Genomic DNA, 26,983 nt, shown 5'->3' on the forward strand with positions numbered 1-26,983 from the left:
CTGTATGAAACACGCATCCACAATGTTTAGAATTCACATCTTAGCCCTGTATATAATGTAATATGCCTGTATGTATTGTATTTGCATTGATTTTTGCTGTTTGTATTTAACTATGCCTTGTATTTAACATATAGTCAACCCTCTTTATACCGCCAGGTAAGGGCCATGGGAAAAAATGGGCAATAAGTGAGGGTGACGTTATAGTGAGGGTATAAAACAAAAACAAAAAAAAAAACACACACACAACCTTCTATATTTCGTTTCGTTATACAATTACAGGCCATTTTAATAAAACATTAATCTTTTTAAAAACTACAGTACTAGTTCTTAACACAGCAGTTGGTCTACTAGTGACACTTTGTACAAAACATACATGGTTACTTTTGAGGAACAGTTTATACTTAAAAAAAAATATATAATAAAAAATAAACACTCATTTAGTGTAAAATCACCCAAACAACAATTCCATAAAAACAAAGGATATGATTTTTTTTTTACTGTACTGGTCATTTGAACTTTACTATTTGTGGCATGACTGTAAGCCTGCTCAGTACTATCCCCCATTGAACAATGCCATCCTATTTATTTCACAACACAATTTAAACTCAACAGCGTTATTTTTTAAGCAATTTAAAAAAAAAAAAAAAAAAAAAAAAAACGTTGAATATGTACAGGAAAACACTTATTTTAAAAATAAAAAAAACTATACTGCTGTTTACAAAACTGATGCTTTAGTTTAAGTCAGCCTTCATTTGTGCAAAACTTGCACATAAACAAACAAACCTCTTACTGTACTTTTTTTTTTTTTTTTTACTGTGGTTTATAAAAGTCACTTATTTTAGACTGCGTCAAGACTTTTTCAGGTTAAACAAATCGACCTGAATGTCTCAGATTGTCCTTCGATTAACAGAGGCAAGAAAACATTTACAATGTCTTGCTTTCTTATTTTCAGATGCATACATGCAGATTTTTTTTTCTTTTGCTCTGGTATTAAATGTAGGGTCGACTCGCCATGTTGTACTTTCTATTTTGCTTTGACATTGGTGTGTGAACGTTTGCTTGGCTTGTGAAGTTGGTGGGTGGCGGACAGCGGGGTGGCGATATAACAGTTAAAATAACACTGTTTTTATATTAGTGACATTTGTCCAGAGAGAATAGCTGGCGGTATGAGAGAGTGGCGTTATAAGGGGGGGGGGGGGGGGGGGGGCAGTATAACGCGGTACAACTGTATTATCCATTGTTCCTCAATATCTTGCAAAGCAGTTTCTGATGGTGGTCCACTATGAAAGGCTCTATATAAAATAAAGATTGATTGTTTGATTGAATCATTCTAAACTAAAAGTCTGTATGTTTCAGCAACAGCCAGCAAAGAGCTGCATCTTTAAAAAACAAGAAGTGGCAGGGACAGGCAGAGTGCCTCCACTGTAACAACTGCACGTCCCCCTAGGTTCACAGTTAGAATTGTATTCTCCTCATATTTAATTTTTTTCTCGTGTCTAATTTCCAGTACCATAAATAACTGAGACACAAAAAATGATCAATAATATTGCAATAAGCAATTATTGTTTCAACCCTACACTTTACTGAGTCCTGCTGTCCTAGTAAGTAAGGCTTTTTGGGGATTGACTGGTCCATTACAAATGTGCCTTTAATTATGTCACAAAGTGCTAGATAAAACGTGCTGTGTTAATAACTTACTGTCATTGGTTGTTTTTCCAGACGGAGCCAACTGGCTGACTTCTTTCTGCCAGCCGGTGCACAGCTGGAATGGTCTGTTGCTACGCAAGCCTATCGATATGGAGAAGAGGGACCTGATCCAGAAAAGCAAGGCCACCTTGCTGGACATGCGCAGCTACTTGTTCTCACGGCAGTGCACCCTGCTCCTTTTCCTGCAGCGCCCCTGGGAGGTCACCCAGCGTGCCCTGGAGCTGCTCCACAGCTGTGTCCAGGAGCTCAATCTATTAGAGGTATCAGACTCATCATCTTCCAATAAATGATCTAGCTGCTCTTCTCATTCATAGATTTTATTTATGTACTTGATTTATTACAATAAATAATAATACAAAAGCAACACAATATTTTTAACAGTAAGGTATTAACTGAAAAACTGAAAACCTTAAGATTTAAAGTGAAATCATCTACAACATACTCTGACCTGTGAAAATAATTAAAACCCTGTGGGGTAAGGCCTTTGTTGAATGTTTTACCCTATTAAACTACTGGGTGTGATACAAAACTCCAGAACAAATATCTCATCCAGTCTATTAGTAGTAAATTGATAAATGGATGTACCTCTGTCTAACTTTTAAGGAATATGTTGCCTTTTTAAATGAAGGCGATTAACTATCTAGATATTTAATAAATATTTTTGGATTGATATATTTTTACATGTTAAATATGGTAAATGTATGTCATGGTTATGTTGTAATTATTTCTGTGGCAGGGGACTAACCTTACTATTGTACAAGAAACAATACACAGGATAATCAGGATTTACAAAACAATTCAACCAGCTGCTATTGCCGTTACTAAAATGCAGTCGCACCTAATAATAAATCAATTTAAACACGCTCAATCGATATCACACATGCGCACAGGTGGATGATAATTTTGAAACTGTGGTCAGACTGTAAACCTGCTAACTTTGAGCTGCTAAACAAAAGTGAAATATTTATGCACAGTGATTTAGAGATAATGTAGAATACTGTTAAAAAATAAATTCAAGATCATTTTCTTTTACTTTCTTTAATTTTGTGCATAACCTTCAAAAGTACCCCAGGAGTACCACACTGTAGCGATCTGCAAATTTGCACAGCATGCTACGTTTCTTTTAAATGTTTCTCTTTAAATTAGAGGGTTAGTCTAACAGGGTAAAGCTGCAGACTGAGGGGCTCATCTAGCGTACATCATCGAGGGTACCTCACTCATCGTACCCCTGTGTGCACAGCTTTTAATTGCATCATAATGAAGCCGAGCTCGAGGGTAGCTCATCCAGCACCTCGGTCACATGACAATATTATCAATCAGTCAATTTTTATTTAATACAGTTCCCTTTGTAACAATTTGCCACAGGGTTCTTCACATGGGGAAAACAAGAAATGTACATAGTAGTAAGCATTAGAAGCAGACCAACAAATTAGTAAATACAATAAAATACATAAGTATGATAAAATAATAAAAACAATAAAACATACAGTAAAAAGGCAGTACAGTATAGAGTCAATTATCAGAACTAAATGGGACTGATATTAGTTTGCATAATCGATTTGTATGGATAATCGAACAGGTACTAATAACAATAAAGTTAACATACACAAGTACTTAGTACACAAATACCTACTGAGATATAGCTAGTAACATCAAGCATACAAAATTACAAAGCTTTACAAATCATTAAATTAATGTAATTCAGTAAAACTTTAACACCTACCGTTAAAGTTTTTAAATACTGTAATTAAATGTACCATATCAGGGCTCTACATTTAGATTTTTTACTACTGGCCCCTCGGGCCACTGTGGTAGTGTTTTTACTGTCCCGGATACAATTCTAACTGGCCCAATAATAAGTACAAAACTGTATCGCCCTGCTTGGCAAGTTAATAGCAGAGTAATGTATTCGGCTGTGTGTTAGCACCTTTTAAAAATAAAACTATCTTCTGGATTATTTGTTTAACCATTCCGATTGTGTTGATACCATATGTTTAAATGGTAACTGCTGATGTAGTTTTTAAATCTGGCTTTTTGTACATTTTTTGAGATGACAGTATAACAATAATATAAGCTATCTGTAATAGATTCGCCCAGTGTTAAATTTAACTATTATTGTGTTATTTTATGTACTGTTATTTTTGGCTTCAGAGTTCCTATGGCATCAGTAAATTAAAGAAGAAGAAGAAAAAAAAAAATTTCACTGTGGAAATCTGGTAATCTGGACCTTGCGAGAAACTGAAGTTCCAGTAGAAATTTTGGTCAGACACCAAAATCTTGCCGAACTCGACAAAAAAACTCACAAAATAGTAAAATAAGTTCAATCTTTTCTCAAATTACTTTGTTTAATGCCGACGGCAGGAGGACCGTGCAGCATTTCGTAAACTGCATTATCCTACTGTAGGCATTTAAGAAATGTATTAATTAAATCAGTGAAGTGCTCCCCAGTGCTTTCTTCCACAGCAATATGTGTCTAAAACATGCTATATTAAAAACCAGAGCAATACATCAATAGCTGCCATCTTCCGTTATGCCTTGCAGGATATTGCAAACATCCGGTTCACACACGATATAAACAAGCCGAGTACACTTGCAAACTGCATTGTGAACACAAACAAACTCGGTCCTGGAAAAAACCGAAAGGGGAAAAAAATAAAATAAAAATTTAGCTTGCATGCATATGGGTTCATGGTGGTTTTTCTTTTCCGTATCTTTAGTAATGTGAACGGTAACCAAAGAGAGCCCACATCTCAAATAAAAAAAAAAAAGCGAAACCTTTCAATATATGCTGTTGTATTAATTCAGCCATTTAACATGCACATTGGCATGCTTGTCAGAAAATGAAATACTGTATTTAAGATTTGAAATGTATGTATACAAATGATACTCGTTTTTTACAAACAAACCCGCAACCGAGCTGTTACCATGGTAACAGCAATTCTAAAAGGTTAACAGATTTATGCTAATCATAATAATAAACACCACTCAAAAAATAATCATAATAAAAGTAATCGTTCTCAGATCGTTGTCACTTGTAGTCTCTCCCAAGGCAGCACCAATCTTACTGCTGATATGAGCGAGTCGTGTAAAGATTGTGAATGGCATTTCTGACCAGAACACATTGCATCCCAAATCAAAACGTTCAATCTCGTTGTCCAGCTCCATGTGGCGTATCTGGGTCTCCATCGGTGCATCTCTGTTTGCTGCAGTCACAGCAGACATACACCTGCTATCTTGCGAATTATTACTGTGAGACTGGATATGAGGTCAACTAAATGTTGAATTCCCAACAAAAAAGCTGCTGTTTCATCTGCAAGTATAGAAAAAATTGATATTTGTTTCACTGTAATCATGAAGCCAGATTAATACTTTCTTCCACTCCACTCTATATTTTCGTCTTATTTTTTTCTTCATAATTTTTCATTATCTAATCATTATTGATTTAAACACTTTACTTTTGGTTTATTGGTGCAGTTGGGTGATTAGTTGTAAATAAAAAAGAAAAATAATTTTAACAAATTGCCATATTGATAAACAAGTACAGCACTTCAGTATGGAGTCTCAGCTGCTGACTGTACAACAAATACGACGTGCGGCGGTAAAATTTGGACGAGTTCAATTATGCCTTTATTTGGGGGGGGGTTAAGGGATTGTAAATTAGTTTATTTTAGCGTTTTTTTCAGCTTTTGACAAACTGACCTATATAATGCGTTCATATACTACATACATTATACAGTTAAAAAATGTTACCGACCCAGTTGGGCCTGTGGTGCTTCATAACTACCGGCTAAACTGCGCTCTCTACCGGCACCGGGCCGCCGGGTCATGGTTAATGTCGAACCCTGTCATATACCAAACTAAGGAAATCATCAAAGAAAACAATTTGTATAAAACTGTTTGTTTTAATTTGCTTAACTGCAACAATTTAAAGCGCACAATGCTCCATCAAGGTTTTGGTCGTTTGAATAATTCTGTTTTTATTTGCCTCCGTCAGCTGGGCCTTTTTTTTGGCAGCTAAATCTTGCAGCTGTTTTAGCAGCAGAAGCTGTGTGGGTAATACATCACACTAATTAATCACGTGATTACAGGTGTGAATGTTTAGACAGTATGGTTGATCAAAGATTGTATAATTGACTCTCTACTGTAGTAGTAAAACAATAAAACACACAGTAAAAAAGCAATAGTAGTAGTCATGTATGTGATAGGCTATAAAAATATCTCTTCAGCCTAGTTTAAATTCCTGCCATAGTTTGTGCTTCCCTTACAGAGACTGGCAATTCGTTCCACGATTTAGGGGTCCTGTAGACGAACGCTCTGCCATCTGTGTTCTTTATTTTAACATGTTTAGAACGGTGAGATACCCAGCATCCTCAGATCGGAGCGGCTGACCTGGAACATATGAGACCAATAAGTCACTCTGGTAGAATGGAGCTAACCCGTTTAAGGCTTTATAAATTTAAAAGCAGGATTTTAAAATCAATCCTGGTTCATATTCGGAGCCAGTGTAGGGATGCCAGTACCATCGTAATATGGTCAAACTTTCTTGTTTTTATTAGGATCTTAGCAGCGGCGTTTTGCACAAGCTGCAATCTGGACAAAACAGTTTGGAATGCCAGAAAATAGGGCATTACAGTAGTCTATTCTAGAAGTTACAAAGGCATGCATCCTGTGCTGAGAGAAAGCGTCTTAATTTAGCAATATTTCATAGATGTAAAAAAAGACAATTCATTACGTTCCTAATGTGAGATTCAAACAAGGGGGCGCTATGGCGCTCAGTACATTTATTAAATAAGAAAACAAACAAAAGATGTAAACAAACACAAAACACCAAACAAAAAAGCACATTTGCCAAACAAACAGAAACAAACAACTATCATGCTGGTTTTTAGCCAGAACGTATAGCAATTGTTTAATCTAGTTTTTTTATTACCTCCTCTCCACACTTGTTCTCCACTCTGAACTCTTCACCCTAAACAAAGACAGCTGCAGGCTTTTATATTCTGGCGGAGGGGTTAACTAGCTATTAATTAATTATCTTATTACCGGCCATAGTCTGCACGAGTTTAATAAGGGTGCGTGACTGTCAGCCAGTTAAATAATCAGTAGCTGATCAGTCACACATACTCACAAGGTTTTAAAATACAAAATACAAAACAATAACAAATAATGGCGACAGCTTTACATCTGTGCCGCAAACAATAAGACAAATAATACAGCGCCACACATACCCAGCCCCACCTCTTGTGTGCTGCACACGTGGCCTTAAAGGTCACCTCCCCCTTTAAAAACCCAGCAGTCCAGGTCAAAGTCATGGGCCAGGAAGGAGGCTTCAATGGGCCCATGTCTGGCAAGGCAGTCGGCACTCGTGCTGGTAGTGGCAAGTTTGCCTGTGGGGGTTGTCTCCTCACTGCTTTCTCCTTCAAACACATTCCCTTCAACTTCACTTTGTCTTCCACTACACCGTACATCTTTAGAGAAAATAAATTTCTCCATTGCTCTCTGCTGTTTCCTGGCTTCCTCTTTCTCTAAGCTTTTTCTTTCTTTTGGAGGCACCTGGTGCACAGCTTCTGTAACACTCCATGATTGACTGCAAGAATATGTGGGGTGGGGGACCTAGATCATGTTTTCTTTGTAAGTTGTAGTTTATCTGTTTATCTGTTATCAGTAGATAATACAAATAGAAAACCTGCTGATGTTTCTAACAATGTGGTAATATGTTATATGCACACATACAGCTTCATTTTAGAATTAGCAAAATAAGAGGGAGGCCTAGATCTAAAAATGATTTAAAACCTGATTTGGTCACTGAAGAATTAGCTTTCCAATAATGTATATAAATCACATTGTGTATCCCCTTTTATAACCTTTTAAAATGTTGAAATAATGTGATTTGGTCTCATCAGGCTTTAAAAACTAGTTCTTTCTTTGCCCCTTTTGAAAAAAATGCTAATGCTGTGCGCATATAAGCCAGATACACACATACATGATTAATACAAACAATTCATAAAGCACATCAAAATCTTAATGTATTATTCAGCAGGTTGCATGAAAAGATAGATCATATGTGGTGATCTGAACACACTTAATAACTTAAATACAATAATTAAGGTTTTAGAGAAACTGATAAGCAGCAATCTTGGACTACTTAATGTTAATTAAGATAGCTAGGAATAATGCAAGTCACGTTCTGTGAAACCAGCCCTATAAGTTTAAAACACAAAACAAATATACAGTATGTGTATTATTTAATATAAAATAAGTGTTTTGTTTGTCTTTTTGCGCTTCTTTTTTATATTGGGTATTTCCCGATGACTTTTAAAATATTGGTACATGATTACACATTGAATAAGTCTGTTTCATTAGCATCTTCCTAGCTCGCAGTATTTAAACCTATAGATTCCCACATTTGCTGAAGAAAATGGGAACTCGGGAACTAATGAAATACCAGTAGTAATAATAAACCTTTTTTTATTTTTATTATAATTCAGTTCTTTTTTTTTTTCTTTTTTTTTTAAATCAGTTCATGTTTTTAAATATGTTTACCAGAATCAAAGACTCAGTGTGCTCCTACCGGTACTGTATGCTGTCTTTTGCAAATTAGTACAAATACAAGGCAGTGCAGTCACGTGACACAACATTTTACCAGAACCTTACACCGGCGCTCAATGATTTTGTTATATAAAAATATAGGGCCTATTGTAATATATATTTTTAAAAATCACAACTTGAATCTCTTGCCTCAATCTCGGGGCTAGCGTCGACCTGGACTCAAGTGAAAGATCAGGGTGAAAAATGACACCCAGATTTCTAATTTCTGTCTTTGATTCAATGAGGTAACAGTCCACTGTACAAGCATATTGATTTACCCTCTCATGTTGATTTCTTGACCCCAAAATTATGACCTCTGTTTTATCAGAATTTAACATAAGAACATTTGTCTTAATATCAGTGAGACAGGTAGTTGAGGTATTTGCAGGCTTCCCACAGTCCTGTGTTGCCACTGGCAAACAACTCAGTACCTTTTACAGGTGGGAATCCCTGTACGTTGCCACCCACGGTGTCTGTGAACCGGTGGACCCGTACCGAACCGGTACCGAGGTCACTGACCCGCTCCACTCCTGACCCAGTAACATATCAGGACCGAGGTTTCCACACTGGTACTAGTACCGTCCCGGTGTGAAAGCCGACAAGTAGGGACTATAATAATAAATAAATAAATAAATAAATACATACATACATACATAAATATATTTATTATCCCACTGAACTGCTAGAGGCTGCTGTGTTTTAGGTGAATAATATTAGATTATTGCTGCGGGACTTTTGACTAAGACAACCATGCACTTTCTTAATAGGCTACTTGTTAATTGCTTGTCCATCTGTCAGAGTTTGTCTCTTGTCATTTTTCGTGTCTGTGTGTTTGGGGTAATAATTACGCCAAAGGGCACTTTATCAACTTATGCTTTCTGTGAACTTGCAGATAACAGTTTAAATACATATTTGCACATACCAATTGCTGGTATTAAGAAAACGGGATGGTTTATAAAGTGTTTTGTGTTTTACTGAATCTTGTTGATGTGCAATGCATTGCATCTGACCTGGCTTATGCTATACTGTTTCTGAATACAAATGTGATTGGTTATTTGTTGTAGAGCTGTGTGGCAGGGCAGGGCCCTGCCTGTAAATAATATTGTTTTGTGGTGTTTTGGTGGTGGCTGGCAATTAGTGGTTACATGTTTTTTTCTTTCTGCAATATAAAATATGTTGAGAAAAATGTGGGATAGAGACTAAGAGCGGGACTGTAGATAAATAAAATGGGAAGGAGAAGCTGAAAACAGCATCAGCAGCACGGGGCTGGTCGCAAGCCCCATTGCGTCTCTGCCCTGGTGGAGGTCTGCCTAACTTGCTTGAGGGGGGAGGAGTGGTGCTTTGAAGTTGGCAAGGTCGGGCATGTGTCGCCCGACTGCTACCACTCCCCATCTGAGGAAGTGGTGGTGGAACCAGGGCTAGAGCCACAGGAGGAGGTTGGCTGGGAAGCCCTCCTCCTCAGCATGGACGTGCAGTATTGTTGTTTCATCTGTGGGGAGTGGGGACATTTCCCGAACTGCCCCCTCACAGAAAGGGACGAGCCCCTGCCGCCTTGGGCAGCCAGAAGGGGATGAGCCCCTGCCGCCTTGGGCAGCCAGAAGGGGACGAGCCCCTGCCGGCTTGGGCAGCCAGAAGGGGACGAGCCCCTGCCGCCTTGGGCAGCCAGAAGGGGACGAGCCCCTTCCGCCTTGGGCAGCCAGAAGGGAACGAGCCCCTGCCGCCTTGGGCAGCCAGAAGGTGGCGAGCCGCTGTCGCCTTGGACAGCCAGAAGGGGACGAGCCCCTGCCGCCTTCGGCATCAAGAGGAGAGGAGCAGAAGCTACCTCTGCCTCCACCACCACCACCATTGGGAGAAGTGGAGCTTCTTCTGCCGCCTTCATGGCCAGGGACTCCCCTCCCACCGCTGTCCCCCCGAGGGTCCACTGCCTGGGGTTGCCTGCTGCGCCGCTTCGCTTGCGGTTGCTGATGATCCTGCTTAGCCTGGGGTCGCTGCCGGCTCTGCTTAGCCTGGGGTCGCTGCCGGCTCTGCTTAGCCTGGGGTCGCTGCCGGCTCTGCTTAGCCTGGGGTCGCTGCCGGCTCTGCTTAGCCTGGGGTCGCTGCCGGCTCTGCTTAGCCTGGGGTCGCTGCCGGCTCTGCTTAGCCTGGGGTCGCTGCCGGCTCTGCTTTGCTTGGGGTCGCTGCCGGCTTTTATTTAGTTCCTCTTGTGGGGCGTGACCTGTTTTTGTTTAACCTTTTATTATGAGCTTGTGAGCAGTAGTGTTTTGTTTTGTATTTTTATTTTTGTTTGATTAAAACGCGCAGCTGCGCTTAAACTGCAGCTTCCTTGCCTCCGAGTCTCCTTGCCTGCCGATACCACCAGGGCCCAAAACGTTACCCAGTCACAAGCTGTTATTTAATTTATGTATTTGTTGGAAATTAATATTAATTAGCGATTACATGTTTTTTTTCTTTCTGCAATATAAAATATATTGAGAAAAATGTTAGAAATGTTATTTTTTTAACTTGAGACATTTACACAAGAAAAACGTCTTGTGTAAAATGCTTTTTTGGGTTTCCATTCGCTCAGTTTATTTTACTCGAGTAAACCAGGCTTTTCACCCAACGTCATGCAAATGAATGGGAAAGGTGGGGGTTGATATGTAAACTAGCTATGTGTAAAGTACTCATGCTGTTTTTGTAGATTACTGGTGAAGTTCTGTGAAAATGTGGTTTACATGCGCAGAGAAGGGGTACACAAGTAAATCTAAGCTGCTATAATAAAGCAAAATACCTTGTGCCTTGCTGGTTAATAATGTTAATAAATTGAAAGGGGGTGGCAGATACTGATAAAATGGACTGAAGTGCAGCATTAGTTACCAAAATTGGCACTGCCTTCTGTGAGACAGACGGGGAAGGTTACCAGTGTTGCCAAGTCTCGCAAGAAAAAAAAAAAAAACACTGTCTTTCAAAACAAGCCCAAAACAAGCGAACCCATGTTAGAATATGAGTGTTTATGCAAGTTCCTACCAGCGACTTATTATAAGCGGACTTGGCAACTATGAAGGTTACCTCAGCCGCCAGTTGGACAGGAGCGATTTGAGGAGTCTCGTGCTGTCAGAGATTCTGTCCTTTCTTTTAAGTTGTGGATTTACTGTTGTGTCAAATATTAATGATGCAAACAAATAAAACACAGTACGTTAATTTGCAATTTTATTTGGTCAGTTCTGAGAGAGCATCAACAACTTTGGATGTAGCTGGGATAAATAAAAAAAAAAAAAGGACGGGAATGAATTCAGTTCAACATTTAAGCAGCAAGGGTATTCTCAAACAGATGCATTAATACTACAACACAGGCATAATGCAATTCATGGTAAGTGGTTTTATACAGAACTGTAAACCCACAAGAGATACACAGCATGACAGACCAGACACCGCAAAACACAATAATAAAAAAAAAAAGCTGCCTGCACATCATTAAGGTCAACTACACCACTGCTAACCATAAAATCACCCATCAGCCACTACTTTCTGCCGTCTTGGAATCCACCGTAATAACGGACCTGCTCCCTTGCAATATTTATAGTTAAAAATAAACACGCTCATTAACATTTACATGTAGTTGTGATATCCTGGTGTTTAAATTGGGGCAAAATAGGGTATAGTATGTAGAACTTGTTTTTACTATTAGATCCTAGTGACGTTCTTGTGAAAATGTGTAGTATTGGTAGGTATTAAATATTTACCTGGCACCACAGATAATAAACTGTTACAGTACCCCTGGTTGAAAACCCCTGACATTATTGATTTCTTGCTGTTTTAGGTTTTGGTGCTGCAGGGAGCTCTGGATTGTTGGGTCTTCTTGAGCTGCCTGGAAGTGCTGCAGAGAATAGAAAGCTGTTCTGATTGGGCACAATTAGATTCAAACGCATCACATACAGTCGGTCTCTGGACTTATGCTACTGAAAAGGTAAATAACTGTGCTCGTGTCTCAACTCTTCATGCTACTATAATAAGTATGGCAGGTATTACAGCTTTTTGAAGCAGCGAAGTGGTAAGAGCACTGGCTTGAATTTGAAATGTTTAATGCCCAGATCCCTATTTCTTGTTGCCTCACCCAAGATGCTTGCTGAAAAAGGAAGGGGAATGTATTTGAAACTTACCAAGCACGTATACATGTTTGAGTGTATTTATTTGTAATACTGGTAGATGTTTTTTTTTCTGTTCATTGGCAATAGTTAAAGGCCTTGGGTTATCTGTGTGGGCTGGCATCAGAAAACGGACCCAATTCTGAAGACTTAAACAGAACAGTGGATCTCCTGGCTGGACTGGGAGCAGAACGACCAGAAACTGGTACAAAAAATTCTTCTGATACTTTAATGAGTATATGTCTAGTGGGTTTACGTAACAGTATCTGTACTACAAATGAATCTGAAGAAAGGGTTATGATAACAGGGATATGTGAGGTAATTCATGGACTGTTCAGTACATTGTATTTTTTTATTTTGTTTATAACCAATAACAAACCTGAAATCCGTAATTATCCCTCTGTTATCTTTATGGATGTAGGTAAATATTTACAATTTTAAAAACTCAAGCAAAATGTATGTTGAATGTAAACATTATGGCAAAGTGTTACTGTCATGTAAAAAAATAAACAAATGTTGGGTACTTTATAATTCTATATTGGTAAAGCTTTTAATATTGAGGCTGGTGTTTTTATAGCATGTACAGTAGTATATCACACAAGCCAGTGCTCATATGGTCTGTTTTGGGCTTGTTCTTTTACAGCTAGCAGTCTGCAAAGCCCTTATAAAAAACTCAAAGAAGCCTTATCTTCAGTAGAAGCCTTTGAAAAACACTACTTAGTAAGTATGTTGGGGTATTTATTTTTTTGTTACTTTGTATTTACTTTGTATTTAACCTCTGACATTGGACAGAGTGCAATCACACTTTTCATTTCACAGGTATCAATGTAATTCTTAAAGGAGAGTATAAAAGTTGTGGTTAAACATTGACAGTCATGAGCCCTAATTATCAGTTTGAAATGTATTATCATTATACCAGTGGTTTCCTTCAGGTGGTCCGTGGAAAGGTTACAAAATAACAGAAAGGAAGCAGCAGCATAGTTTCTTACCTTGTCTGATGAACTCCACGCAACGTGAACTTCCAGGTCTCCGTGTCGCTTGGGTCAGAGAGCGATACTTTCCAGATGCCCTCACCCTAGGAGAGGATGACGTCATCGATTTCACCCCCTAGGATGATGTCTGTGAGCATACAGGCAGCCCCTCTCTTATATACACTGATGCAGATGCCGTACTGAGAAGGATTTCATCCTCTCTCAAAGTACAAACCTAGACCTGTGCAGATCAGGATGACTTCCTTAGCATCTTGGATGCAAGGGATAGAAAAGCATTGAAAGGGTTCCCCTTCCGCGAGGTGGTCTGGAGGCCTGTTGAGGCTATTTGGCAAAAACCTGCTGCTTCTGCACCATGCCTGCCCAGAGTAGATAAATTCCACAGGGTACCAGTGGATCATAAAAACACCTTTTCAAACAACCTAAGTTGGATACCATCATGGCTACACCAACTGCAGGTATGTCTTCTAGATCTGTTTATTTTATTGGGTCTGATGAAAAAAATTTCTTGAAAAAAGATTACTCTGCCTCCACATGCAGCATGCGGATCAATAATTATCAGATCCATGCAGCTAAATATCAGCATAGGCTGTGGAACCAGCTCTCTACAATTTTACAATTGCTTACATCTGAAAATCTGGAGGTTGCCATGCAGCTAGCAGAAGAGGGAAAGAACACTGCCAAACTTCAACTGCAGGCTGCATGTGATACCATTGATACACATGCCAAAGCCATGGCTAATGTCATCTGTGCAAGATGGTGCATTCATAAGAACATAAGAACATAAGAACATAAGAAAGTTTACAAACGAGAGGAGGCCATTCGGCCCATCTTGCTCGTTTGGTTGTTAGTAGCTTATTGATCCCAGAATCTCGTCAAGCAGCTTCTTGAAGGATCCCAGGGTGTCAGCTTCAACAACATTACTGGGGAGTTGATTCCAGACCCTCACAATTCTCTATGTAAAAAAGTGCCTCCTATTTTCTGTTCTGAATGCCTCTTTGTCTAATCTCCATTTGTGACCCCTGGTCCTTGTTTCTTTTTTCAGGCTGAAAAAGTCCCTTGGGTCGACACTGTCAATACCTTTTAGAATTTTGAATGCTTGAATTAGGTCGCCACGTAGTCTTGTTTGTTCAAGACTGAACAGATTCAATTCTTTTAGCATGTCTGCATATGACATGCCTTTTAAGCCCGGAATAATTCTGGCAATATCTTTTTTATAGCGAGGTGACCAGAACTGCACACAATATTCAAGATGAGGTGTTACTAGTGCATTGTACAGTTTTAACATTACTTCCCTTGATTTAAATTCAACACTTTTTACAATGTATCCGAGCATCTTGTTAGCCTTTTTTATAGCTTCCCCACATTGTCTTGGATGAAGACATTTCTGAGTCAACAAAAACTCCTAGGTCTTTTTCATAGATTCCTTCTCCAATTTCAGTATCTCCCATATGATATTTATAATGTACATTTTTATTTCCTGCGTGCAGTACCTTACACTTTTCTCTATTAAATGTCATTTGCCATGTGTCTGCCCAGTTCTGAATCTTGTCTAGATCATTTTGAATGACCTTTGCTGCTGCAACAGTGTTTGCCACTCCTCCTACTTTTGTGTCGTCTGCAAATTTAACAAGTTTGCTTACTATACCAGAATCTAGATCATTAATGTAGATTAGGAATAGCAGAGGACCTAATACTGATCCCTGTGGTACACCACTGGTTACCACACTCCATTCTGAGGTTTTTCCTCTACTCAGTACTTTCTGTTTTCTACATGTTAACCACTCCCTAATCCATGTACATGTGTTTCCTTGAATCCCAACTGCGTTCAGTTTGAGAATTAATCTTTTGTGCGGGATTTTGTCAAAAGCTTTCTGGAAATCTAAATAAACCATGTCATATGCTTTGCAATTATCCATTAGCGATGTTGCATCCTCAAAAAATCAGGCAAGTTAGTTAGACACGATCTCTCTTTCCTAAAACCATGTTGACTGTCTTCCAGGATCCTGTTACCATATAGGTCATTTTTCATTTTGGATCTTATTATAGTTTCAAATGAGGGCATCTTCTCTATCTGCGAACACCCAGACAAAAATATTGGAGCCACCCTTTCAGGGTCATCTTTTATTTTGCACCACCTTAAGGATTCCTTGTCTGACATGAAAGAGGCTAGGCAGGCAATTCGATCTTGGTCTTAAGAACATAAGAAAGTTTACAAATGAGAGGAGGCCATTCGGCCCATCTTGCTTGTTTGGTTGTTAGTAGCTTATTGATCCCAGAATCTCATCAAACAGCTTCTTGAAGGATCCCAGGGTGTCAGCTTCAACAACATTACTGGGGAGTTGGTTTTGAAACCCTCACGATTCTCTTTATAAAATAGTGCCTCCTAGTTTCTGTTCTGAATGCCCCTTTGTCTAATCTCCATTTGTGACCCCTGGTCCTTGTTTCTTTTTTCAGGTCGAAAAAGTCACTTCGGTCGACATTGTCAATACCTTTTAGAATTTTGAATGCTTGAATTAGGTCACCGCATAGTCTTCTTTGTTCAAGACTGAATAGATTCAATTCTTTTAGCCTGTCTGCATATGACATGCCTTTTAAACTCGGAATAATTCTGGTTGCTGTTCTTTGCACTCTTTCTAGAGCAGCAATATCCTTTTTGTAGCGAGGTGACCAGAACTGAGCACAATATTCTAGATGAGGTCCTACTGATGCATTATCAGAATACACAACGAGGCATTGAAAGATTGAATAAACTAATAAGTGTTCCTAAAGACACTCTCGTAATGACAAGTCAGTTTTGAAAATATTGAATAAACTATTTTAATTTAAGTCTGATGATGATGAGTTGTCAGGTTACAAAACAGTAGGCTACTGTATCAGTTGTGAACAAAATGCTATTGATGGCAAAAAGTTGTTCTTTTAAGCAAGTTCCTTTAGGTGGAGCATTTACCATGGGGGAAAAATCAGTTTTGCCACAAGGTTATTCTCTTAGCCAAAGTGTTCTCTTAGGAGGTGTTTCTATACGTGGAGACTACTATATCAGGAAATTTGTCTTATCCAAGTTCGTTTTAAATGACTGGAAAAATATTTAGCAAGTTTGCTGTGTTTTAAAGTGAGTGTTAACAGACTATTGCTGCTGTTTTTCATGCAGAATTGGAGTAAAAGTTAGATAATGGAATGGGTGGTATCTGATTTATCTATTCAGCTAAATAATAATAATAATAATAATAATAATAATACATCTTTATTTCTATAGCACAATTCATGTGCAATACAGCTTAAAGCTCATTACAAGCAGAGTAAAACACAAACAAAAAAAGTACAATTATTAAAAGCAGAAGTAACAGTACAGCTCAAACTAAAACATTAATATTAGGAAAAAGCAATAATTTAAAAATGTTTTGATCAAAAGATCTAAGAATGCGTTCCGGCTGGTATGGAATTAGCGTGTCATTCAAGCAGTCTGTTGCTAATCCATTCAGTGCTAGTAATAGAACTTTAAAATCAATCCTATAACGCATGGAAGCCAATGCAATGAGGCTAACACAGGAGTAATTTGAGCCCTTTTTTGGGTCTCGTTAGCATTCTAGCAGCTGCATTTTGCACAAGCTGCAGGCGTGGTAGAGCATGGCATGTAAGTCCAGAAAACAAAGCGTTACAGTAATCTAATCTAGAAAAAATAAAAAATGTACTAATTTCTCAGCATCATCCAAGGACAGAAAAGGTCTAACATCAGCAATATTCCTCAACTGATAGAAAGAGACTCTACTAATATGTTTAATATGCGATTCAAAACAAAGTTCAGAGTCAAAAATAACCCCCCAGGTTTCTCACCTCAGATTTTAAATGTGATTTTAACAAACCTAATTCAATGTTTGTCAACTCCATCTGTTGCTTAGAGCCTACAAGTAGGACTTCTGTCTTATCCTGATTTAACTGTAAAACATTTTGAGACATCCAGCTTCTAATATCAGCATGACACTTGAATAAGACATTGATAGCAGTTATGCCACCTGGTTTAACAGATATATAACTCTATCATCTGCATAGCTGTGAAAATTCATTTAAGAGATTAAAATGAGCTCAGCAATCCAGTTGTGAAACAAAATGTTAAGTATTCTGTGTTTATGTAGGAATTTTCAAATGTTATGCATGTTCTTAAGTTATTTGCATGAAGTATGACTATGACAGCTGCTTCTGGCCAAACAGAAAATGAAAAAAAGCAGCAATTAAGCTTGGAGTGGCATATACGCAAGTCACACTTTATGGTTTTACGTACGGTATAGCTAGTGAACCGCTTATTAATTCACTTCTGATTAAATAAGGCAAGGCATTGAAGGTATTGAGTAATATACAGTAAGTCTGTCAGTCGAAGTCACGCTTACACCTTTACTTAAATAATTGTGATGAAACTAGGTCAGGACATTTTTTAACACAGGTTATTGAGAGTCTGGGGGTATACATAGGCAGCTGTCTGTGTGTGAATTGTCCCTTGGACTAGCCCTGATTTAACTATTTGAAGAAGAATCTGTTTTTAATAATTTCTCTCTCAGGAACTCTCCCATGCTACTATGGATATGTACAAAACAATTGGTCGACTTCGATCAGCTCGACTTGTAGGAAAAAGCCTGGCTGAGTTTTACATGTAAGACCATTTTTAATATGTTTGACATATTATCTTTATTTTTCCCTAATGCGACTCCTAGCACGATTTTGAGAAAACAAGATAAAATGCAAATGTAAGTGCAAAGTGCTGTACTTTTGTGCTGGATTGGGCCATCCCCTTCATGTTGTGATTTTGAAGGGAGTTTGAGTTGGACACTGGCAAAACTCTGACCATTGAAGAAAAAGTAGGAGTCAGAAGCTGCTAGCAAAACAAGAGCAACTGACATTGCCTTTAAGACAGTGGTAGCACAGAGTTCGCCTTTGCTATAAAATAACTGCATAAATGTTTCAAACCGGACACACAAAGAAAATGCTTCTTAAAATGTGAAATGGTCTGGAATAAATTACTAAACACAGGTATGAACTATGGGCTTTATATTACTCAAGAAAACAGTTTTTATATTTTAGAAACCTTTAGTATTTTAGATCAGCACTCAAATCTTCTTTACAACCCATTTCTGACACATTTCATTTACAGCACTTTGCCATATCCAAAAACCCTTAACTGACCTGTGCTTGTTTTTTAAATAATGATAAAAAGTATTAATTGCACATTGTCATTTGAAGTGGTTAGTTAATGGTTAACTGTTTGTTTGGTCTGCAGGAGAAAAGGGGATCCTCAGAAAGCTGAAGGCTTCCTTCAAGAGGCCCTCAAAACCTATATGACTGAGGGCTGGGCTCTGCCCGTAACCCACACCAGGAAGCAGTTAGCTGAGTGTCAGAAGCAGCTTGGGCAGATGGAAAAGTATCCTTCAAGTATTAGCTTCGTATCACAGCCCACTGTGTGAAATGGGATTGCTCCTTTGCACCATTTAAAAAGATAACAAAAAACCTTCATCACATGATTGTACTGGAATTGGAATTGTAGTTTTATAAGGATTACGTTATTAATAACGATGTTGGGCAGTAAGTATTGTGTCTATACACAGTTCAAGTCTGCTGGGCCAAGCTGAACTTCACTTTTCACCTAAATTAACTTTTTAAATATTTAATGCAGATCCTAGAAGATGGGGATTGTGGTACGGTTACTGAGAGAAAATGTTAATTTTAAGACTATCAAGGTTTGTTTTTCCTGACATGGTTTTAAAACTAATGTGCACTAGACGTCACTGTTGGATAAATCATGTGAGTTTAACAAGGTCATTGTCTTTAACTAGAGTTAATGACTGTATGACTGTTCAGTTGGAATTACCTCATTAACTAAATTATCCAGCTGTATAAATAGGCCTGTTTGTTTCAACTCCAGGTGGAGTGTAAAGGTGGATCTACACTGGAGACGCGCAATGCGAGTGAAAAATTTAGAAGTGACTGGAATGTATGGGTGCGTCTACATCGCCAACGAGCAGACAGTCTGGGTGAAGCGAGCGACTTCAGAAGAATAGAAATGTATGAACTGGTTACTGCATATGCACACTAACATCCACCACAGGATATATAGTGTTTCACGAATCTTTCGATCTAGGGAGTCGGGGAGGCTTTCCTGCACTTTTATGAAGGTTTGCAAGAGTTTTTGTTTTCCTTTACCTGCTTTCTCAGTTATCTTCAGACAAGTAGCCTTTTAGCCAGTGATTTCAATCTCCCAGAAGAGGAGAGGAAACACTTCTGTCAGGAGATCCTGAATTTTGCTAACCAGCAAACTTATAACCAAGGTAAGACCGAAAGCTTAAAAGGGATACTGTATATTATTTTGAATTTCTTAATAAATTCACACTTGTTTAATGTCCTGTTACATTATGTGTTCTGTATTATTTTATATGACTCTTTCTGCTTGGATCATTATCTTGCTTCCTATTCTAGCAAACGTTGCTTCTCTAAAGATTCCTCTAAGCTGGTCATGGAGAAAATGAGGTTTTTAACAATATTAGTGTTGCACAGCTTTAAGATACAATTCTTTACCTGTGGGCTTCAGCTGTAAATGTTTCCCCACCACACCTCTCTACAATCAGTTTTTTTTTAAAGATAGCAACATTAAAGAATCAGACATAATAGGATATAAAGCAGGTAAGAAATTAAATACTAGGTGTGACAGGGTGCATCGGCAAGGAGACCAGAAACACTATATTTCAAGTGATCACATGCATTTATTTACAACACAGAAACAACAAATCGCACCTTAATGTTCCTTCACTACCTGATTAATACCCATGATCACCCTTTAAAGACACCTGTGACTGGAACCTAATTAATCAGTTAATTATTTATTCAATTGACTGCTCCGGCCACTTCCCCACATGTTTTTGCAACCCAATATTCCACACACACACACACCCATGCATTGGCAGAGCTTTCATGCCTCCACACTAGGAAAATGTATCTAATATTAATTGTAAATCTCACGGTTTCTAAGCCAGACGGGTTACGAGTTCAGTGATCATTGTTCCACGTTAGATGATCTCAAAGGCCTGGAATTTTGGAACCGTTCTTTTAAAATGTAAAAAACAGTGTACAAAAATAAATTTAACTGTTGTGTGAGGCGTGTGAGTAAAAATGGATTCTCCAGACAGTGATTTACGTGTAAAAATTAAAATTTTATTTAATATTACATGGAAAAAAAAAGAAAAATAATAAAGAAGGATGTGAGGAAGGGAGTGCTGGAGTAATCAAAAATAAAGGAACGGAAGCCTCTTAGTCCTCTTCACGCTCTGCTTAAATCCAAAAATAAAACAAAAAGGAATAAAAACAGAAAAGAGCCAAGTTAGTAAGGCCTCCGTTCGTGACACAGTCCAAACTCCCGCATACTTCCCTCCAGCCTTTTTTCCCCCGCCTCTATTCCTTAGGACCAACCCTGAACACAGTAGCACGTTCTCTTTAGTATGCAAACCCCGCCCCGGTAGTCAGTGGATCACCAATCCCAAACTGACAGGTATCCTTAATTTCACTTGACTCCAGTGGCTGGAATTTACATACTCGTACTTCCGCCCCTCACCAAGGTGCCGCCCCTCAAAAAGATGACTTTTGTCATGGTCACAAGACCTTGGTAAGGGAAGTCCCGAGTTGGTTTGATGCCTTCTACTGTTGGGAGGCTGAATTGCAGACCGAAACCCCTTTGACTCATCACATGTTGATTTCAACACATCAGGCAAATTAAGCCTTAAGTAGGCCTGAGCTGGCTTGTTGAAAATAATTTGCATAACTGATTTAGTTTATCAAATAAATAAAAAAATCAACATGTAAACAGACCTATCAACTTCACTGCACATAGTAATATATTTACTTCAGTGATTAAAAAAATAAAGACAAAAAGAAAAGGAAAAATGACTAAACATCAGTGGTGTTCAACAGCGATACCACTATTGTGGGCACAGAATGTTTAAAAAACCTGGCAGTCTACTAGCATGTCCGACTATTGCATCACTAGAAAAAGATATACTTTTAATGCCAGCAAACTCACCTTGTTTCTATCTAAATTTAGCTGGACCTACTGAACTGGCTGCTACACCCACTTGGTATTCAGCCATCGGAAAAGTAGTTCACGGCATATGTCACATTTTTCACCAATTCTCAGTAGTTATCCTGCAGATACAGTAATTACTTCAATTTACTATATACATATATTTTTGTATTTATTTGACATTACAATCTCTGGACTATTTTTATGTGAACACAAATATACACAGAAGTCCCCAATCTCCCTATAGCGGTCAAGTATAAATTACATTAAAATCTCTTCCGATACAAACAAAAACAAATTTCCAACAATTTTTTGATGTTTATAACAACATGAATTTACTCAGCAGTAAATTCATCTAAATCAGTGGTTCCCAACTTGTGGTCCGTGAGTAAACTCCAGATGGTCCGCAAACAACTCACAAAATTTGGTTATAATTCTTGCAAAAACTATTTCTACACAATCGCACATTGTGCTACCATGTATTACTGAGCAACACAACAAACAGCTTTAACCACATGATATATAATTATGAGATATGTATGTAGTCTGCATTTTCCCCTTTATCTGTTTTCTTTTATTACAGATGTGTTTATAAATTAATATATATTGCAGCGCCTTTTGAAGCAATACCAAGTATTGCCTTCAAAACCACCATTAACTGAAACAGCTTTCTAATGTGAAACAAATACTAACTAAAGCCTGGAACACACTGCCCAGTCCGACCGTCGCATCCCAATGGAGGAGGTTGCGTTGCTTGTGTGTGAGCATCACACACTGCCTGATTAAAATTGCAGGAAGGGATGCACAATTTGTGATTTTTTTCTGATGTTTGACCTGCCCTGGATGTATTTAGTACAGCGGCAATGAGGCAAATCAATGACAATAGGTGAAAACATAAGGCTATACTAGCTACAATTTTGGCTAGAAGGTGCCGTGATGGTGAATACTATACTATCCTATGACTGTAGACATGCATGTTTTCTCTGTCTGCATTAATACACACATACATAGATACATATACAAGGTATTCCATTGGTTTCTATATGATGTATGTACCAATATCTTTTGAAAACAAGCCTTGACAGCCCCATAAGCATTGCACTTTTTCACTGTTAGATTAAATATTTACAGAATACTTAAACTGCTCCTACAGTCATGATTAACTTATTATGAATAGCTTTATTTGCAATGTAGGGAACATACTGCGTATGGTTATAATGAAAACGTGTACACAGTATTATGTTTTCTCTTCATTGTAAATACAAACTTTATTTGGTATTGTGACAGATTGCCCGTCCACCTATATTTTGTACTAGTATTTGGGCCTTGCATTATTATTTGTATTATGATTTATTGTTATTATTGTTTGTATTTTGTATATTCTGCTGTTTGAAAAACGGCTATGTATTGGTTAAAATGCAGTTGTATTGGTGTTTGGCTAGGATGGGGTTAATTCCCATCCAGGGATGATTGGTCAGGTGCAGTTGGTTAGGAGTTTAGTGATTGTCAATTGTACAATTAACTCCTAACCACCTGCTATATAAGACCAGCTCCAGGCTTATTAAATGCATCAAAATACATACTGGACAGCTAGGCTGCTTACCAGTGCAAAACATGTAACACCCCACTTGCACTTTCAACCCAAACTTAATCAGAATATAAGCAATACCTTCAGGTTCACAGTCTCGGTCCTTTCCACCATCAGGCTTTAGCCTAAGCACAGACAATATCATCAGAGTTTCCCTTGCTTTTACCCAGAGGCTCATCAGACCCCGGTGCTTCATCTGCCTCTTGGTACAGTGCATGCTGGTAAATGTAGTCCTGGTCCTTAAGTAGGTCCCCAGGACTACATTTCTCTCTGCCTCCAGTTAAAGGGGAAAAGTACCATCCTGGAATCTTGCACTAATGTATCTCCCCTCTACTACTTTACCACACGTCCTCACCCTCAGCTCAGACCTAACGGGGCGAGCAACCTCCAAAAAAAACTTCGGGAGAGGCCATCTGCATTCCCGTGTATCTTACCAGCTCGATGTTCAATGACAAAATCAAAAGGTTGTAATGCTAAAATAAAGTCCTTTGAAAAATCAGGTGTCATTAGAAGAACATAAGAACATAAGAAAGTTTACAAACGAGAGGAGGCCATTCGGCCCATCTTGCTCGTTTGGTTGTTAGTAGCTTATTGATCCCAAAATCTCATCAAGCAGCTTCTTGAAGGATCCCAGGGTGTCAGCTTCAACAACATTACTGGGGAGTTGATTCCAGACCCTCACAATTCTCTGTAAAAAAGTGTCTCCTATTTTCTGTTCTGAATGCCCCTTTTTCTAAACTCCATTTGTGACCCCTGGTCCTTGTTTCTTTTTTCAGGCTGAAAAAGTCCCTTGGGTCCGACACTGTCAATACCTTTTAGAATTTTGAATGCTTGAATTAGGTCGCCACTGATACCACTGGGGTCTTTATATTGATATTAGCAGTGCCCCGAATCCAACAGAGCATCCACCTTAGTTCCTTCTGCTTCTATTTCACACAAGTGTGTGTTTGTTACTGATCTGAGACATAGCACACAGTGAACCCATTCCATATGATTCTTCAATCTTTTTATTTTGGTACCCCATATCACATTGCATTTTCTCTGGTTCGGATTCCTCAGTACAGTTGGTAGCTATATGACCCTCTTTGTGACATTTTAAACATCTAATGTCTCTTCCAAACCACACTCTATCTCTTGAGTCTGGCTTATATTGCTAGGACTTCCTCTCTATCCCCCCAGTGTACCACAGTCCCTTTGCAGCTACTGGCTGCTGTGCACCTTCCCCTGACCCAGGAACAGTCTTACCAGTTTTCTCTGCAGGCCTGTACTTTGGGGTTGGGGGTTGGTCCTGAGCTAGGGAGCATAGCAAGTCTCCAGTGGAACGATACCGTTCCACTAGGGTGATCAGCTGGTCAGCATTGGTGGGTCCCCTTGAATGACCCATCAGTGCAGTCCCGGCGGGATCCCTCTCAGGTAGACCCTCTCAAGAACTTCCCCGGTCGATAGACTTTCTGGCTGGAGCCACTTCCATGCATCAAATCAAACATCTGGGAACGTGCTGTTTTTTCAGGGTCAAAACCCCAGTTGTGGAATCGCTGTGCTCTCAGGGCAGTGGTGACTCCTATTCAGGCTGGTATTTCAGTTCTCGGTTGTTTATAGTGCCCGGCCTGTTCAGCCTCCAAATCATAATAGGTTTTTTGAGCGTCCCTGCACAAGAAGGGATCAAGCACTAATGCCCACTGCTCAGCTGGCCAGCCTTCACGTTCTGCAGTGCGTTGAAATGCTTTGAGGTATGCTTCAACATCATTGTCTTTAATTATCATCTGTAAACAGTGACTGGCCCGGATGTGACGTTTGTCCTTCACCACCTTGATGTACTAACCGGATAGTCAGGGTTTTTAACTCCTGGCTCATTTGCTGAGCCTGGGCGAACAGCATTTTGTTCGTCTCCTGTTGGGTGGTCAGTGCTTGCTGCTGCTTCTCTAGGAGTTGCTGGTTCCCACTGCAAGCGATTGGTCTCCTGTTGTACAGATGTGGCCTGTACCAGGGCTTTCAGCAAATCTTCCATGTTGTGGTGTTTTCTTGCACACAGACACTAATGTTAACTTGCCCACATTCTCCACCACATGTAGGAGGGGATTCTTACGTGTTAAGTCAGGACTCGTTCACTGTCCTCTTGTGCTTAAAACAGTAGATTTCCATCCAGGAATAGTTTAAACCAGGACAGTACCTGGATATTTTATTATTTGCAGGGTTTTCACAAAATAAAAAGAACAAAAGACAAAACAAAACCTAGCTTCGTATTGAGCCTAAACTAAACAGTTGTAGTTTCCCCAAAATAAATACTAAAGGGGAAAAGTACCATCCTGGAATCTTGCACTGATGTATATCCCCACTACTACTTTACCACAGTAATAATTGAGAGAATGCATGCCATGTCTGTCTCCAGTCATATGACTGAACGTACTGACTTTGAGACTTGCGAGTGGGTATAACACAGTGACTATATATTTGTAAAACACATGTACAGTATAAACAAATTAACCTGTTATGACAGGATTCATTCTGTTGTAAATTTCCTGAGTGTACTTTTCACAATCGTGAGGAAGCACTGAAGTATGGTTTATTTAGATTTCCAGAAAGCTTTTGACAAAGTCCCGCACAAAAGATTAATTCTCAAACTGAATGCAGTTGGGATTCAAGGAAACACATCTACATGAATTAGGGAGTGGTTAACATGTAGAAAACAGAAAGTACTGATTAGAGGAAAAACCTCAGAATGGAGTGTGGTAACCAGCGGTGTACCACAGGGATCAGTACTAGGTCCTCTGCTATTCCTAATCTACATTAATGATTTAGATTCTGGTATAGTAAGCAAACTTGTTCAATTTGCAGACGACACAAAAGTAGGAGGAGTGGCAAACACTGTTGCAGCAGCAAAGGTCATTCAAAATGATCTAGACAAGATTCAGAACTGGGCAGACACATGGCAAATGACATTTAATAGAGAAAAGTGTAAGGTACTGCACGCAGGAAATAAAAATGTACATTATAAATATCATATGGGAGATATTGAAATTGGAGAAGGAATCTATGAAAAAGACCTTGGAGTTTTTGTTGACTCAGAAATGTCTTCATCTAGACAATGTGGGAAAGCTATAAAAAGGGCTAACAAGATGCTCGGATACATTGTGAAAAGTGTTGAATTTAAATCAAGGGAAGTAATGTTAAAACTGTACAATGCACTTGTAAGACCTCATCTTGAATATTGTGTTCAGTTCTGGTCACCTCGCTATAAAAAAAGATATTGCTGCTCTAGAAAGAGTGCAAAGAAGAGCGACCAGAATTATTCCTGGCTTAAAAGGCATGTCATATGCAGACAGGCTAAAATAATTGAATCTGTTCAGTCTTGAACAAAAAAGACTACGTGGCGACCTAATTCAAGCATTCAAAATTCTAAAAGGTATTGACAGTGTCGACCCAAGGGACTTTTTCAGCCTGAAAAAAAGAAACAAGGACCAGGGGTCACAAATGGAGTTTAGACAAAGGGGTATTCAGAACAGAAAATAGGAGGCACTTTTTTACACAGAGAATTGTGAGGGTCTGGAATCAACTCCCCAGTAATGTTGTTGAAGCTAACACCCTGGGATCCTTCAAGAAGCTGCTTGATGAGATTTTGGGATTAATAAGCTACTAACAACCAAACGAGCAAGATGGGCCGAATGGCCTCCTCTCGTTTGTAAACTTTCTTATGTTCTTATGTTCTTAAGTAGCTCTGTGCCCTTTTCCAGGTTGGCATTGTGTTATTTGTTTTAATGTAGTGCAATAAGCATTTCTTAACACCAGATTTTCAATGCCATTACAGAAGATAAAGTGTATTTCTGCCTCACTAATATTTTTCAAGTACGAAATGTAACCATACCATATGGGTATTTACCTCCTAAAGACCCGAATCCTGAATATTGTATACCAAAGCTGCTCAGTGAGCCTG

General features: G+C 38.8%; 1 protein-coding gene across 1 annotated transcript in view; it reads left to right on the forward strand.

Annotated features, from left to right (window-relative positions):
• The window catches only part of LOC121327812 (trafficking protein particle complex subunit 10-like), a 142,538-nt gene that overhangs the window by 81,029 nt on the left and 34,526 nt on the right, over nt 1-26,983 (forward strand). Inside the window, exons 7-13 of the mRNA XM_041272020.1 lie at nt 1,720-1,967; nt 12,095-12,241; nt 12,510-12,624; nt 13,063-13,139; nt 17,962-18,053; nt 18,678-18,818; nt 19,610-19,722. Of these exons, the coding sequence (XP_041127954.1) occupies nt 1,720-1,967; nt 12,095-12,241; nt 12,510-12,624; nt 13,063-13,139; nt 17,962-18,053; nt 18,678-18,818; nt 19,610-19,722 (933 nt within the window). The remainder of the gene's footprint in view (nt 1-1,719; nt 1,968-12,094; nt 12,242-12,509; nt 12,625-13,062; nt 13,140-17,961; nt 18,054-18,677; nt 18,819-19,609; nt 19,723-26,983) is intronic.

Source organism: Polyodon spathula, chromosome 15 (assembly GCF_017654505.1).
Source record: "Polyodon spathula isolate WHYD16114869_AA chromosome 15, ASM1765450v1, whole genome shotgun sequence".
Lineage (NCBI taxonomy): Eukaryota > Metazoa > Chordata > Actinopteri > Acipenseriformes > Polyodontidae > Polyodon > Polyodon spathula.